General features: G+C 40.8%; 1 protein-coding gene across 1 annotated transcript in view; it reads left to right on the top strand.

Moving 5' to 3' along the window:
- Positions 1-340: 340 nt before the first annotated feature.
- The window catches only part of AKAIN1 (A-kinase anchor inhibitor 1), a gene marked incomplete at both ends in the record, with an annotated part of 46758 nt that continues 31542 nt past the window's right edge, over positions 341-15556 (top strand). Inside the window, one exon of the mRNA XM_079717448.1 lies at positions 341-377. Coding sequence (XP_079573574.1) covers positions 341-377 — 37 coding nt within the window. The remainder of the gene's footprint in view (positions 378-15556) is intronic.

Genomic DNA, 15556 nt, shown 5'->3' on the forward strand with positions numbered 1-15556 from the left:
GTCTTTCCTCTGCGCTGGCCAGCCCAGCTGTCCCTAATGTGATGACCTTGGGGGCCTCCAAGCTTGGGAGCTTTCAGAGTCGCCTGGGAGCGGGGCCTGATAGCGGCGCCCTCCTCACGCGCTCCATCGTCAGCCTGTCCTTCCCTCCAGCTTCCTTTCTGACGTTACTAGAAGGTTGGGACTTGGGGCGAGAGAGCAGCCCTGGACTTCAAGGACCGATGAACTTGGAGGCCCCACCCCTCGGTTCAGAGCTAGCCCAACGCGGAGAACTCAAGAGTCAGCCTCTAGAGTAAAGCTCTTTGAGTTATGTATGTTAAAAAAAAGGGCAAACCCATCCTAAATGTCAGTCCAGTATCCAGGGGGGCGTGAGACAGCAGGTAATTAGAAGCAATTAGCTGTCCCCCTGCCGGGAAGCCGGGCAATTACCTTTTCTCTCTTCCTCTTCCGTCCGTCCTTCTCTGTGGAAGCGGTAGAAGGGTTTTGCTCCCCAAGCGGCAGTGTACGCTGAGCTGGTGCGGGAATGAGGGACGGACTGAGCAGGCATCAGCTCTGCTCCTCCCGCCGCCGCGGTGGCCGCCGGCAGAGCAGTGCATTGTGGAGGCTGAGCGCGCCGCTGCGGCGGGACCTGCGGCCCCGGGATCGCGCGCCGTGGAGCTGTCCGACGTGCTGACCGTCCCGACCCGCGGCCGGCGCGTGCCCCGCGCGCCCACCTGCACCGGACCCCAAGACCTGGTCTGCCGCTCACCCTCCGTCCGTCCGTCCGTCTGCCTGTCTCTCCTTACCTTGGGGCGCAGCGGCTGGAGGAAATCATGGTGTTCGCTCCAGGTACATCAGCACCTTGCTTTTTCACCAGCTGTCCGGAAGGGGAGCAGGGAAGAGACGGGAGAGGATAGGGAGAAAAGATCTTTCTCTTCGGCCCACCTGTGCGTTTTGGAGTTATTACTGCCTGTGAGCGGGGGACGGCAGGGAGAGTGTCCCTCTCCCCAGTCCCGCCCCATCTGTCCTGTAAGAAGCTCAGCCTTCGTCCTGCCCCGCCGCTGCTAATGCCGCCTGCTGCGCTGTATCCCGTCGGACTCAGGCACCTTGAGAACTGGGACCTTCACGGCAGCACAGGCGCCTACTTGAGCGGGAGGGTGGAGAGGTGGGGCAAAGAGTAGTGGGTTTCGGGCTACTTCCGTGGGACCCTTCTTCAGTGCCACTTCCCCCTCCGTAGAAGTGATCGAGTGACCCCGTTCCTCCCGACCTCCTCCTGGGGAGAGAAGCGTGTGAAGCCCAGGGAGTGGGACGAAGGGCGGAGGAGCAGTACTCCTTAAGGAATTAGATCTGAAACTCCAGCGGCCGGAGGCTGCAGTACAGAGGCTGCTCCTGCGGCGCCGCTGGCGGTTGCAGTGTCTTTTTGGAGCTGGCGGTGAAGGACTCAGTCCCTTTGCTGCTCTCTGTGGCTACAAGTTGGCGAAGAGTCAGATTTGCCTGCGGTTGACCGGTGGACCGGCGTATGCGCGTGTGTATTTGAGTGAGCCTCCCCAGCCCCCCAGCAAGGACATGGGCGTGTGTTTCGGGTGAGGTCAGGAGAGTTAGGGAGTGGCGGGGAAAGCGTGGTCATTATTAACGTAGAAAGCTCTCTCTAGGGAAGAGAGCTTCAGTCTTTTTTCCCCCTCTCTTAAGTGACAGGCTCTGCTATCATTGAAGACCGTTGTGGGGGAAAAAAGAAAAAAAAAAGTAAGGAAAAGAGTAGAGGGGCCTGGAAGTCTTTAATTTTGTTATGGTTCTTTAACTTAAAAGGTTGGTTTGCATTTGCTGTGGCCACTGACCTCAGATAGGAGGAGAGGTATAATGAATTTTTAAAAGGTAAGAATTGAGCCTGGCCTTCAAAAAATTCAAATAGCAAAACTGGAGAAAAGGAAGTACCCCCGCCGCCTCCAATCAGCAGGCTAGCTGAGGAGGCAGGAATGAGTTCCTGTAGTTCTGACACTCACCACAGGCAGTGACTCAGAGAAATGCCTTAGAGGAAAGCCCAGGAGCCCTTCTGCTGCCCACCCCAAATAACTCAAGGGGAGACAGTGTTCTGTACAGCGAAGGACACTCAATCAACCCAGAATCTGTGACTTTGGGAAACAGCAGCTCCTTGTTGCATTTATAAGCTACTTAACACTTTATAAAAGCATTTTCAGGTCGTTATCTCATTCGATCTTCAGATTACCCTCTGAGGTAAGCAGTGTCATCTCTAGTTTACCAACCCCCAGGGAGGTGGTGGTTCCAGATAGTCTTGCCAGCTTCAGCCGGAGTTTTCTGACTTCAGATTCTCTTTCTTTTCTATGCCTCAGACAAAGTACCTTAGTTTCAGGGATAGCTGCTTTTTGGTCCTAGGTCAGACGTAGCCAAAGGGAAGTGTTCTTACACTTCCGAGGTGGGGGATGGGCTGGTGTTGTGGAGTGAGGATTGTTGGGTGATGTTAACTAGGCGTTTTATAAAAGCATGGTAATAGGTGGAAGATTGTGTAATGAGCAGTGGGGGATTTCTGGAGCCCACCATTTGGGTAGGGCTTTATTTTTCCATTTTTCCCCAAGTTTTTATTAGTTCCATCTTTCCATAACTGTTAGAGATAGCACAAATTGACCTGAATAGGATATGTACAGAAACTCACAGGGAAACACTTTGGGTCATTTCTTCAATTTTGAGTTTCTCTTGAAAAGTCATAAGCATTTTGCGGCAGTAAGAACAGGGTGCTAAAAATATTATGTCAATTACCTTCTCATCTACTGATCATAAGTCTTCTAACTCATGTAGTGATATTATTCTGAAAGAAAATCAGAACAATGAATTGCTTTTTAATTCTGCCGGATTTTCAGCATTACAACCTCATTTCTAGGACTCTTGCTCTTCTAAATCTCTTTAATCTGGGGATCCAGATGTTTTGCACTAAGTGAGGGGAAATACTCCCCCATCCCTTTCTCCAAGCCAACCTGATAGGAAGGGAGGGAACAGAGGCAACTGCTATGGTTATTCCAAAATTAATAAAAAGTGTTAGAAAATTCAAGATGAATATAATAACAAATTAACAGTGAGCTGTTCATAAAATTGGGTTAGTGGGTACTGTGCCCTTCCAAACCCATTGTAGCTTTTCTGGATTTTAGCAAAGGGAGACAAGAAGCCTGAGTCCTAGTTCCGGCCTTGCCTGTATAGACTGGCCGGCCTTTGAATGGTTCTGCTGCCTTTTTGCTTACCTTAAAGGCAAGGTGAAAAGTGACAGAGATTCATGAAGCAAATTTAAGTCCAGAGTATAATGGAATGAAGGAGAAATAACCTTATATAACTCTAGTTATGATTCACTCTCATCATATAGTATAAAGTAGTCTTGCATTCTCTTGTTTTGATTCACCTACAGATTATAAGGAACAGGGCTTAAGTTGGGCAGGTTCTTTGGGTGGTTTTTCAGTTTACATAGGGTAGACAATTCAATTCTACACTTTTCCCCCTTCATAGGCTTTGTAATTTAAGAGGGTTTTAGTTTTGTGCATACCAATGTTAAACCCCTTAAAGGTAAGGGCCAAGGCTACTAATTATTTGAGAATTCAGTTACCTGAAGGCTGCTATCACTCATTGCTTCTTCCCTTTAAAGGAATTACACAAAATTTATAACAGTTAAATGAGAAATAAAAAATTACAGAATTTCTCTGTAAATACCATATATCCCTAAACATAGGTTAAACTAAGCTGGGGTGGGGGGGGAGGCATGGCTGAGGCAAAAGGTCAAAGGCAGGCCCTTTGCTTTTCCTAAATATCTAATCTATTCCTCCTGCTTTCTTACTCCCAAACTGTGGTTAGAATCCTTCTTCCTAGAGCAGTTTGAGAAGATTTAGATGCATACCACCAGTGCTAAAGGAAAGAGGGTGACACAAACAACATGGCAAAATATTTTAGCTCCTGTGCATGCTACTAAATTGACCCAGGTTACTTAGTCTGTGACTATAGCAAAAGCTCCCACTTGGGAGAAAAGGAAAAAGTTCTGGAAGAAAATGTCTGGACTTCCCAAATGGTACTGTTGGTTTTGTGGGGGAGTATCAAGGCATTCTTACCAATTTGTGGATAAAGTCAAAGCGGAAGAAAGAAGAAAGACCACTGGACATTGGTGTTGGAAGTGAAAAAAAGCACACAGGAGAATGTCAGGATATTTCCTGGCCTATTCCAGTATGAGAAAGAAGATGCTCACAAATTCAAATGTCTTTTCAGTGCCATGGTTTCACCCAAAGAATTCAAGACTACGAACAATCAGATTAGCAACCCCTCCTCCCTTAAGGAAGAGCTATTAAAGAATAGAGTATGGGTGGAAAGTGAGGACAGAAGCTTCCTCATCCCTGGGCAATTCCTCCCTTTCCCCCAGTGATTAGTATATACTTCAGGGGTTAAAATGCACCTCTCTGTAGATGGACCTAATATATACTTGACTTTGTTTGGATTGCCTTCAAGTAATAGGTTCTTTCAGCAAAACGATCTCTCTTCTCTTGCACATGAATTAGTCAAGGTCTGATAAGGATTTCAGGGGGGAATAAAAATGGTATAATTATAAGCCATTAGCCAGTCCCTTGACTTCTAAGATTAGTTTGAAAAACATTTGGCAAAAATAGTTCTAGAGTGAGCTATCAAAAGTATTTAAGAAAATAATTATTGCAAGGGTGTTATAGCTTTTCTTTATATAAATCTCTTACCAATTCTTGAGAGATCCATGAATGAATAAATTATATAGCAGACTGTCTTAACTGTAAGGTTTACAGTCTGCCAACTTAAATTCTCTTCTGTTGGCTTAAAGGGCTTTTTTTAAAACTTTAATTAATTTATTATTTAAAAAATTTATATACAGTTAAATTGACATTTTTTTTGGATGTACAATTCTCTGAGTTATAACTCATGCATAGAGTTGTATAATGACCACAGAACAGTTCCATTGTACCAAAAAATCTTCTCCTGCTACCCCTTTTGTAATCAAACCTTTCCTCCTACCCCTAACCTCTGGTGACCACTGATTTGTTTTCCACTCTTACAGATTTGCTTTTTCCAGAATGTCATATAAATGGGATCATACAGTATATAACCTTTTGAGACTGGCTTCTTTTACTCAGTATAATGTCAGTGAGATTCATCCACATTGTTGCCTATATCAAGAATTCATTCCTTTTAATTGTTGAGTAGTATTCCATTGTATGAACAGCCTCACAGGTGTTTATCCCTTTCCCCAAAAGTTTAGGTTATTTTCAGTTTTTGGTGATTATGAATAAAGTTGTGATAAACATTCCTGTACATGTTTTGTGTGAACATAGGTTTTCGTTTATCTAGGGTAAATACCTAGGCTTGGGACTACTATCTACTATACTATACTACTATCTTATAGTAAGTATATGTTCTTCAGAAGGGTTGTACCATTTTGCATTACCATCAGCAATGTTTGTGAATTCCAGTTGGTCTGCATCCTTGTCTTTTGAACAGGCATATAATGGTATTCCTTGTCATTTTATTTTGCATTTTCCTAATGGCTAATGATTTTGGTAATTTTTTTCAGGATTTTATCAATATTTGCCATAGGTGTGTCTTCTTTTTTTTGTAATTTAATTTTATTTTATATTGGGGTATAGTTGATTTACAATGTTGTGTTAGTTTCAGGTATACAGCAGAGTGATTCAGTTATACATATATATATATATACATTCTTTTTCAGATTCTTTTCCCATATAGATTATTGCAGAATACTGAGTAGAGTTCCCTATGCTATACAGTAGGTCCTTGTTTTTTAAAAATATTTATTTATTTGGTTGCAGCAGGGGTCTTAGTTGCGGCAGGCAGGGTCCTTAGTTGTGGCATGTGAACTCTTAATTGCGGCATGCATGTGGGACCTAGTTCCCTGACCAGGGATTGAACCCAGGCCCCCTGCACTGGGAGCACAGAGTCTTATCCACTGCACCACCAGGGAAGTCCAGTAGGTCCCTCTTGAATGTGTATCTTCTTTCCGTGAAGTGTCTGTTCAAATCTTTTGCCCATTTTGCGGGGAGATGTTTGTGTTCTTATAGTTGAGTTTTGAGAGTTCTTTGTATATTCTGGATACAAATCTGTTTTTGAATATGTGATTTGCAAATATTTCCTTCTAGTTTGTGTCTTGACTTCATTCTTTTAACACTTTTACCTTTTTTAAGGGCAAAAGTTTTAAATTTTGATGCAGTCTAATTTATTGATTTTTTTCTTCTGTTAATTTTACTTTTTGATGATGTTTTAGAACTTTTTCATAACCCAAGGTCAGGCAGACTTTCTAAAAGTTTTATAATTTTCCATTTAGATTGAATCATGGGATTTGATGCCCACCCTTATCACTTCATCTAAACCTAATTGTCTCCTAACAGCCCCACCTCCTAATACCATCACATGGGAGGTTAGGGCTTCAACATGATAATTTTGGAGGGACAACAAATATTCAGTCCATAAGAAGTTGATTTTTGGATATGATGTGAATTACAGGTCAATTTTAATTTTTTTTTTGCAGATGAATGTCCCATTGTTCTAATACCATTTTTTGGAAAGACGCTATTCTCTGTTGAATTACCTTTGTAACTTGTTAAAAAATTATTTGACTATATTTGTGTGGGCCTATTTTTGGACTCTTTGTTCTATTTCATTCATCTTATCCTTCCACTAACAACACATATTGATTACTATAGCTTTACAGCAAGTCTTAAAGTCAAGTAGTCCTTGTGGAAGGACAAGAGTAGTCCTTGTTCTTCTGTTTCAAAATTTTTTTGGTTGGTTCTTTTGCTTTTCCCTATAAATTTTAGAATCAGCTTGCCTATATCTACATAAAATCTGCTGAGATTTTGATTGGAATTTCATGAAATCTATAGATCAGTTTGTGGAGAATTAATATCCTAAGCATGTTGAGTCTCCAATCCATGAACATGATATGTCTCTTCATTTATTTAGGTCTTTTATTTCTTTCATCAATATTTTGTAGTTTTCAGATCTTGCATATGTTTTGATAGACTTATACCTAAGTATTTCTTTTGGGGGAGGAGCATTTAAATGACATTAAAAAAAATTCAGTATCTAAACATTCATTGCCAGTGTAGAGATATGATTGGTTTTTGCATGTTGACTTTGTTTCCTATGATTTTACCTACCTCTCTCATTAGTTATAGGAGCTATTTTGTAAATTTCTTGGGAGTTTTTATGTGGGCAATCATGTTGTCTGTAAATAGAGGCCATTTTATTCCTTTTTTTTTCCTCCCAGTTTTATGCCTTTTTGCACTGGCAAGGACTTCTAGTACAATGTTAAATAGGAGTAGTGAGAGTGGACATTCTTGCCTTGTTTACAGTCTTAGAGGAAGTCATGCAGTTTTTTACCAGTAAGTATGATGTTAGCTGTAGGATTTTCTGTGGATACTCTTTTAGGTTGAGGAAGTTCCTTTCTGTTCCTAGTTTGCTGCAAGTTTTTATCATCAATAGATGTTGAATGTTGTTAAGTGTTTTTTTTCTGCTTGTGATGATATGACCAAGTGGATTTTCTTTTTTAGACTGTTAATATGGTGGATCACATTGATTTTCAAACAGTGAACCAGCCTTACATTCCTGAGATAAAACTCACTTGGTCATGATATATTATTCAGTTCATTAATATTTTGTTGAGGATTTCTTGTCAATGTTCATGAGGAATGTTGGTTTACAGTTTGCTTTTCATGCACTATTTTTATGTGGTTTTGGTATCAGTATAATGCTGTCCTCATAAATGATATGGGAAATGGTCTCTCCTCTCCAGTTTTCTGGAAGAGATGGTGTAGTATAATTTCTTCTTTAAATGTTTGGTAGAATTCATCAGTGAAACCATCTGGGCCTAGAGTTTTCTTTGTAGGGAGCTCTTTAACCATGAATTAAATTTCTTAAATAGATATAGGACCATTCTGTTTTTCTTGGCTGAGTTTTGGTAGTTTTTAAAGGAATTAGTCCATTTCATAAAAACAGAAATAAACAAATGGGACTTAATTAAACTTAAAAGCTTTTGCACAGCAAAGGAAACCATGAACAAGACAAAAAGACAACCCTCAGAATGGGAGAAAATATTTGCAAATGAAACAACAGACAAAGGATTAATCTCCAAAATATACAAGCAGCTTATGCAGATCAATATCAAAAAAAACAATCCAGTTAAAAAATGGGAGGAAGACCTAAATAGACATTTCACAAAGGAGACATACAGATTGCCAAGAGGCACATGAAACGATGCTCAACATCACTAATTATTAGAGAGATGCAAATCTAAACTACAATGAGGTATCACCTCACACCAGTCAGAATGGCCATCATCAAAAAATCTACAAACAATAAATGCTGGTAAGGGTGTGGTGAAAAGGGAACTCTCCTACACTGTTGGTGGGAATGTAAATTGATACAACCACTATGGAAAACAGTATGGAGGTTCCTTAAAAAACTAAAAGTAGAGCTACCATATGACCCAGCAATCCCACTAATGGGCATATACCCTGAGAAAACCATAATTCAAAAAGAGACATGCACCGCAGTGTTCATTGCAGCACTATTTACAATAGCCAAGACATGGAACCAACCTAAAAGTCCATCAACAGGTGAATGGATAAAGAAGATATGGAACATACATAAAATGGAATATTACTCAGCCATAAAAAGAAACAAAATTGAGTTATTTGTAGTGAGGTGGATGGACCTAGAGTCTGTCATACAGAGTGAAGTAAGTCAGAAAGAGAAAAACAAATACCATATGCTAATGCATATATACGGAATCTAAAAAAAAAAAAAATGGTGCTGATGAACCTAGTTGCAGGGCAGGAATAAAGAGGTAGACATAGAGAATGGCCTTGATGACATGCAGTGGGAGGGCGAAGCTGGGGCAAAGTGAGAGTAGCATCGACATATATACAGTACCGAATGTAAAATAGTTGCCTGGTGGGAAGCAGCAGCATAGCACAGGGAGATCGGCTCGGTGCTTTACCATGACCTAGAGGGGTGGGATAGGGAGGATGGCAGGGAGGCTCAAGAGGGAAGGGATATGGGGACATGTGTATTCATATGGCTGATTTGCTTTGTGCAACAGAAACTAACATGGTATTGTGAAGCAATTATATACTCCAATAAAGATTAAAAAAAATAAAGGAATTAGTCCATTTAATTTGTTGAATTTATATGAATAAATTTCTTTGTAATATTCTCTTATTATCTGCTTAATCTATGTGGGGTCTGTAGTGATCGCTTCCTTTTGTTCCTGATACTGAAATTTATGTTTTTATTTTTCTTTCACATTTTGGCTACAGGTTTGTTTGTTAATTTTTAAAAATCTTTTCAAAGAAACATCTTTTTGTTTCATGAATTTTCCTTATTGTTTTTCCTATTTTCAATGTCATTGGTTTCTGCTCTTTATCATTCCTTTCTTTCTACTTGCCTTAACTTTGCCTCTCTTTTTCCAGACTTAAGATGACACATTGTTTATTTGGGATCTTTCTTTCTTTCTTTTTTTTTTTTTCTAATATAAGCATCTAATGCTATAGATTACCATCTAAGCATTGCTTTAGAATATCTTATAAATTTTAATGTTGTATTTTCATTCAGTTCAAAATATTTTCTAATTTTCCTTGATACCTCCTCTTTGTCCCATGAATTATTTAGAAGTGTGTTGTTTCCAATTATTTGAAGATTCCCTACATATCTTTCTGTTATTCATTTCCAGTTTAATTTCATTATGGTCAGAAAAATAAGCTTTCTATGGTTTCAGTTGTTTTAAATTAGGTAAGGTTTGTTTTTGAGGCAGAGTGTGGTCTATCTTGGTGAATGGCTCATGTGCCCTTGAAAAGAATGTGTATCTGCTCTTTTCAGGTGAACTGCTTTATAAACGTCATTTTGTTACAGTTGGTTGATGATGTTGTTCATTCTTCTATATTCTAGCTGATATTCAGTCTACTTGGTCTGTTGATTACTAGGAGAGGAGTGCTGAAGCCTCTAGCAAAAACTTGATTTTTTCGTTTCCCCTTTGGTTTATCACCTTTTCTTCATGATTTTGCTGCTCTTTTATTAGGTGCATATACATTTAAGATTGTTGTATCTTTATCTCTGGTAATTTTTCTTGCTCTGAAGTCTATTTTGGCTGATAATAACCTAGTCATATCACCTTTCCTTTGAGCAGTGTTTGCACAGTACAGTTGATTCTCATCATTCATGTTCATAAGTTTTCCTACTCACTAAAATCTATTAGTAAAATAGATCAATGGAAATCAATATTTGCAGTGCTTTCTCTGTCATTCAAGGACATGTATAGAATGGCAAAAAATTTGAGTTGCTTGATATACATGTTCCCAGCTGAGGTTGAACAAGGCAATGTTTTACCTTTTTGTTTCAGCTCTCATACTGTAAACAGATGTGCTTTTTGTGGTCTATTTAGTTTTTTACACATTTGTGTTTTTCTTGGTGATTTCATTGTTTAATGTGGCCTTCAGGTGTGGTGCTGAGGTGTTGTCTAATGTCCTAAGTACAGGAAAGTTGTGATATGCCATATGGAGGAGGAGATTATTAGATAAGCTCCATTCAGGCATCAGTTATAGTGCTGTTGGCTGTGAGGTAGATGTTAAGAAATCAACATCATGTATTAAATAAGGTGTTTTTGGGACTTCCCTGGCAGTCCAGTGGTTAAGACTCTACACTTCCACTGCAGGGAGCATGGGTTTGATCCCTGGTCGGGGAACTAAGATCCCACACGCTGCATGGCACGGCCAAAAAATAAAAAATAAAACAAACAAATGAACAAACAAATAAATAAGGTGTCTTTAAACAGAAACATACATACAACAAAGTTATGTATTGATCAGTTGGCAAAAATGTTGTGACCAGAGGCTTGCAGGAACCTAACCCTTGTATTTCCCTTGGGAGCAGTGGTTCCATATTTGCTAATTCACTATTTCCAGTGACTTTATAATATAACTACTCTAAATGAGAATTGACTGTATATCATTTTCCATCCTTTTACATTTAATATCTTTATCATTATATTCAGTGTAGGTTTCTTGTAGACAGCATATTGTTGGGTCTTCTTTTTAATCAAATGCATAGAGTTTTAAAGCTGATAAGTTAGCTACTGACTGCCTAGATGTCTTTCTCTATCATTACTGCATTTTCATTAAAAAAATTATTTATTTATTTATGGCTGTGTTGGGTCTTCGTTTCTGTGCGAGGGCTTTCTCTAGTTGTGCAAGCGGGGGCCACTCTTCATCGCGGTACGCGGGCCTCTCACTGTCACGGCCTCTCTTGTTGTGGGGCACAGGCTCCAGACGCGCAGGCTCAGTAATTGTGGCTCACGGGCCCAGTTGATCTGTGGCATGTCGGATCTTCCCAGACCAGGGCTTGAACCCGTGTCCCCTGCATTGGCAGGCAGATTCTCAACCACTGCGCTGCCAGGGAAGCCCATTACTGCATTTTTCTAATTCCCCATTATCATTTAAAGTCAAACAATATTTCATCATTTGAAAATTTTTGTTGTTATAGTTCTAGAAATTTTAATAAGCATAGATAATCAAAAAGAAAATAAAAATCACAATATTTTCCAGCAGTAACAACTGTTAATTTTTTATATACAACTTCTCAGATGTTGTCTCTATAATTACGTCTTTCACTTTCTTAAACAAAAAGATTATCCTGACGTGGCTGTTATTTTTGGACATGATTGTTTACAGGATGTACCATTATCTTTTCATGCCATTCAGTTGTCTTCTACATATCATTTTAAAAAAAGACGTAGAGCAGAGTTGTCATTGTTCCCTTTTTTTTTTTTTTTTTGCGGTACGCGGGCCTCTCACTGCTGTGGCCTCCTCCGCTGTGGAGCACAGGCCCCGGACACGCAGGCTCAGCGGCCATGGCTCACGGGCCCAGACGCTCCGCGGCATGTGGGATCCTCCCGGACCCGGGCACGAACCCGTGTCCCCTGCATCGGCAGGTGGACTCTCAACCACTGCACCACCAGGGAAGCCCATTGTTCCCTTTTTTTTTTTTTTTTTTTGCGGTACACGGGCCTCTCATCGCTGTGGCCTCTCCCGTTGCGGAGCACAGGCTCCGGACGCGCAGGCTCAGCGGCCATGGCTCACGGGCCCAGCCGCTCCGCGGCATGTGGGATCCTCCCGGACCGGGGCACGAACCCGTGTCCCCTGCATCGGCAGGCGGACTCTGAACCACCGCGCCACCAGGGAAGCCCCCCATTTTTATAGATGATAAAAGTAAGGTTCAGAATGCCTGATCAATTTGATGTTTCAGAACCAAGATTTGACATTGGGTGCACTTATTTTCTATACACAACGTAGTTTTAAATACATAGCAAGCAACAGACAATTTGCACACTAGAATTAGAGACAAAGAAAAAGAGGTAAAACTGGTCTCCTTTGGGGAGAATCTCTGTATATTGAGCATCTCTTCTTCCAAGTTAGACGAAACGAGGTACTCTCTCAACCACCCTGAAATGGGCTCTGTCCTTTCACACTTCCTGGATTCTTCATCTTCTCCCAGCCACTGCCAGTGATGGAGGGTGAAACAGTGGACAGCCAGAACTGCCAAAATAGAAGGGAGAATAAAAAGCTCTAACAGATTTACACAGTGCTTTATAATTTCTAAAGCATTCATATTAACTAAGTGCCATATGCAAGACATTTCTTGGGTTGAGAATAAATGGTATTGGGTTAAGTATAGTCTCTCCTCCTCTATACAACTGATGAGAATATTTCAGTTATTTGATAGCAATTCAAATATGAAGCAGAGTTGATTGCTGCAGAAGCTTGGGTTTGGGGACAGATAGGCCTGGGTGCAAATAGCTTACCTCTGCCATGTCCACACTGTGGCATTGGCTAAGTCATCCCATCTTGCTGATTTGCTCATTTGTTAAATGAAGATCAGAATATCTGTTTCCCAGGGTGGTGACGATAAAGATGAAGTGCCTGGACTACGGGGTGCTAAATGGTAGCGATTACTGACATTATTGTTTTAAAAGGCAATGACTAAGAATGTGTGTTTTATATATATATGCATGTATATGATTTCAAGATTGGACCATCCATCTTAGGGAACTATACAGTTGATTCTTTCCGTAGAAGAAGACTGGCTTACTGGTTCACTGTGTCACCTGGGTAGAGGTTACAAAACTTTAAAGTAAAATGCCATGACAAGGTGAATTGATGATAAAGCAGGTGTCGGAGTGCATCCTGGGATGAATAAGTTATGAATCACGGAAAGTTGCTGTTTAAAGGCTCGCAGCTGCATGCTTGAAAGCAGATGGCGGTCTTGCTGATCTGAATCATTCTGATCTTCTCTAAATTTAAAAGCTGAATGATGATTTTATGGTAAAGGTATAATGCAGTATATTTTTAATATTTAACTATGTAGATAGGGTAAATTCGTATTTTGGGATTTGAGATACTGTTTCACATTCTCTATGCCTTTTTTTTTCCTGGAGCCTTAAGTTCCCATTTCGTGATTGTATGTCATGGCCACACACACTCTTAGATATTATTCTTTGAACATTATCTTTGGTCCTACATAAATCTCATTAGGAAGAAAACCATTAACTTTGTCCTGTTGAGACCACCTCACAGTCATGAGCCAGAGATTACCAGAGAGGTTGGAGTTTTTCTTCAAAAGTTTCCCTGACTTGCTGTGTGACTTTGGGTAAGTGATGTGCTTCCTGCCCCTCTTTCCAAAATATTTTCTCAATAGGCCTCCTCAGCATCTTAGAGGTTTAGCATCTTAGTTCTCAGCACAGATGTTTATTGGGCAGAGAAGATGAATGCAAGAAGAGGCAAGGGAGCTACATTTGTAGAAGACCTACTATGTGCTGGGTGTGTCACATGCATTATTTTTTAAAGCAAGGCACAAAAAAATGCCAACCTAGAACTGCCTTTCTTTAGTTTGTGGCTAAAATGCTATTTCATGTTCCAAATAGTCACGGAGGATCTACTTGCTGAAATTAGTAGACAAAAATGAAATGCCTTCTCCTTTCCCTTTAAAATATCATGTTTGTTTTTTGTTTTTTGTTTTTTTTCCAAATGAGAGAAATAGAGCTTATGGTACTCAAGAAATATTTTCAGATTACGAATGTAAAGTCTCTGTTCTGAACACATCTCATAAACCACATATAATGGGTCTTTTTGGTATTTAGACAGGAGGCCTCCATGGAATCTACATCTGTGTTGTCTGACAGAAGTTGTTCATTTTTCTTTCCATGGAATTTATTTCTAACATTCTATGTGTGTGTGTATGTGTGTTTTGTTTTGTTTTTTTTTTTTTTTTTGCTTTTTTTGCCTTTCCATTTTAATTTTACATTTTTGCAGGAATAAAAAGTGAAATTCTGTCTTTATTGCAGTACCGTAGATGAGATTTTGATCACCCCTAGCCAGGGAATTTGGAATGAAGTTCCCTATAGCCTTAACTGCAGTCTGACTCATGCTTCAGAATAAATTACTTCACCACCAATCAGGCCATGCTGTACAAATCCATACATGATAGTTGTTTTGCTCTAAAAATAACTTAGGTCAAGAAGGACAACATTTAAAGTTTCACTTATCTTGCCATTCTTTCTTGTGCCTTTGGGGCATGGCTAGTAGGGTGGAACTCTTAGCCCTCAGAATGGAACTCAGGAAGAAGAGTAGGTATGATCACTCCCCCTCCGATTCCTTGGAGCAGAGCAGAGCCCTTAGAACCACTTGCAACCTGACCTGGGGAAAGAGCAATAGTGTCCTTGGTGAGGATGGAGCTGGGGATGTCAGGGAAGGCCATGGATAGGTGGGTGGAGGTGGGGGACACACACTTTAGATAATTTCATCTATTTATTCGTTCACTGCCTATCTTCTCTGAGCCAGACACTCTGCTGGGCGTGGACACCGGGACTTTGATATCCAGAAGTACAGTAAAGGGTTAGAATTCTGTGATAGAAGGGCAGAGAGTAAAGGGGCACGAAGAGGAGGGGTGGGTCGATTCTGCTGGGGGCGGGAAGTGACTGTCTTTCCCTGGGTCTGATTCCTCCTGGGAAGCCTGCCCTGGGGAATAGGAAAGCCTTAGTCCAGAGAAACCCTCTTCTATTGACCATCCCTCAGTGCCACTGCACCATGCGTAAGGACCCTGCGTGTGTGAGTGTGGGCTGGGGAGACAGGGACCACCAAGGGAGAAGCAGAGCCCCCTTTGTCTTTGCTTTTAGGCACATAAATGTACTTTTTAAAGAAATGGTCTTTATAACCTCTAAATGACAGTAAAGATGTCCTCAAGGCAGAAGTATATTAAAGACCTAAAAGGAAATTCTGTAAGGTGAGCAGATGTGTTTGATCTGGGCCTGACTCTGTTTGAGGTCATCTCCCTTTAAGGACCGCTGCCACCAGCAGGACAGGACTAAGATGTGCTATGTTCCCCTTAAAGAGTTACCTCCAGCCTGGGCAGATGGGTCTTTTTCTGTTTCTCCAAGCAGGGCCAGGGGGACTTTTATTAAACATCAAGGGAAAACCCAAAGGAAATCAGCATACAGTACATTAAAAGG

Source organism: Hyperoodon ampullatus, assembly GCF_949752795.1.
Source record: "Hyperoodon ampullatus genome assembly, chromosome: 13".
NCBI classification, from domain to species: domain Eukaryota; kingdom Metazoa; phylum Chordata; class Mammalia; order Artiodactyla; family Ziphiidae; genus Hyperoodon; species Hyperoodon ampullatus.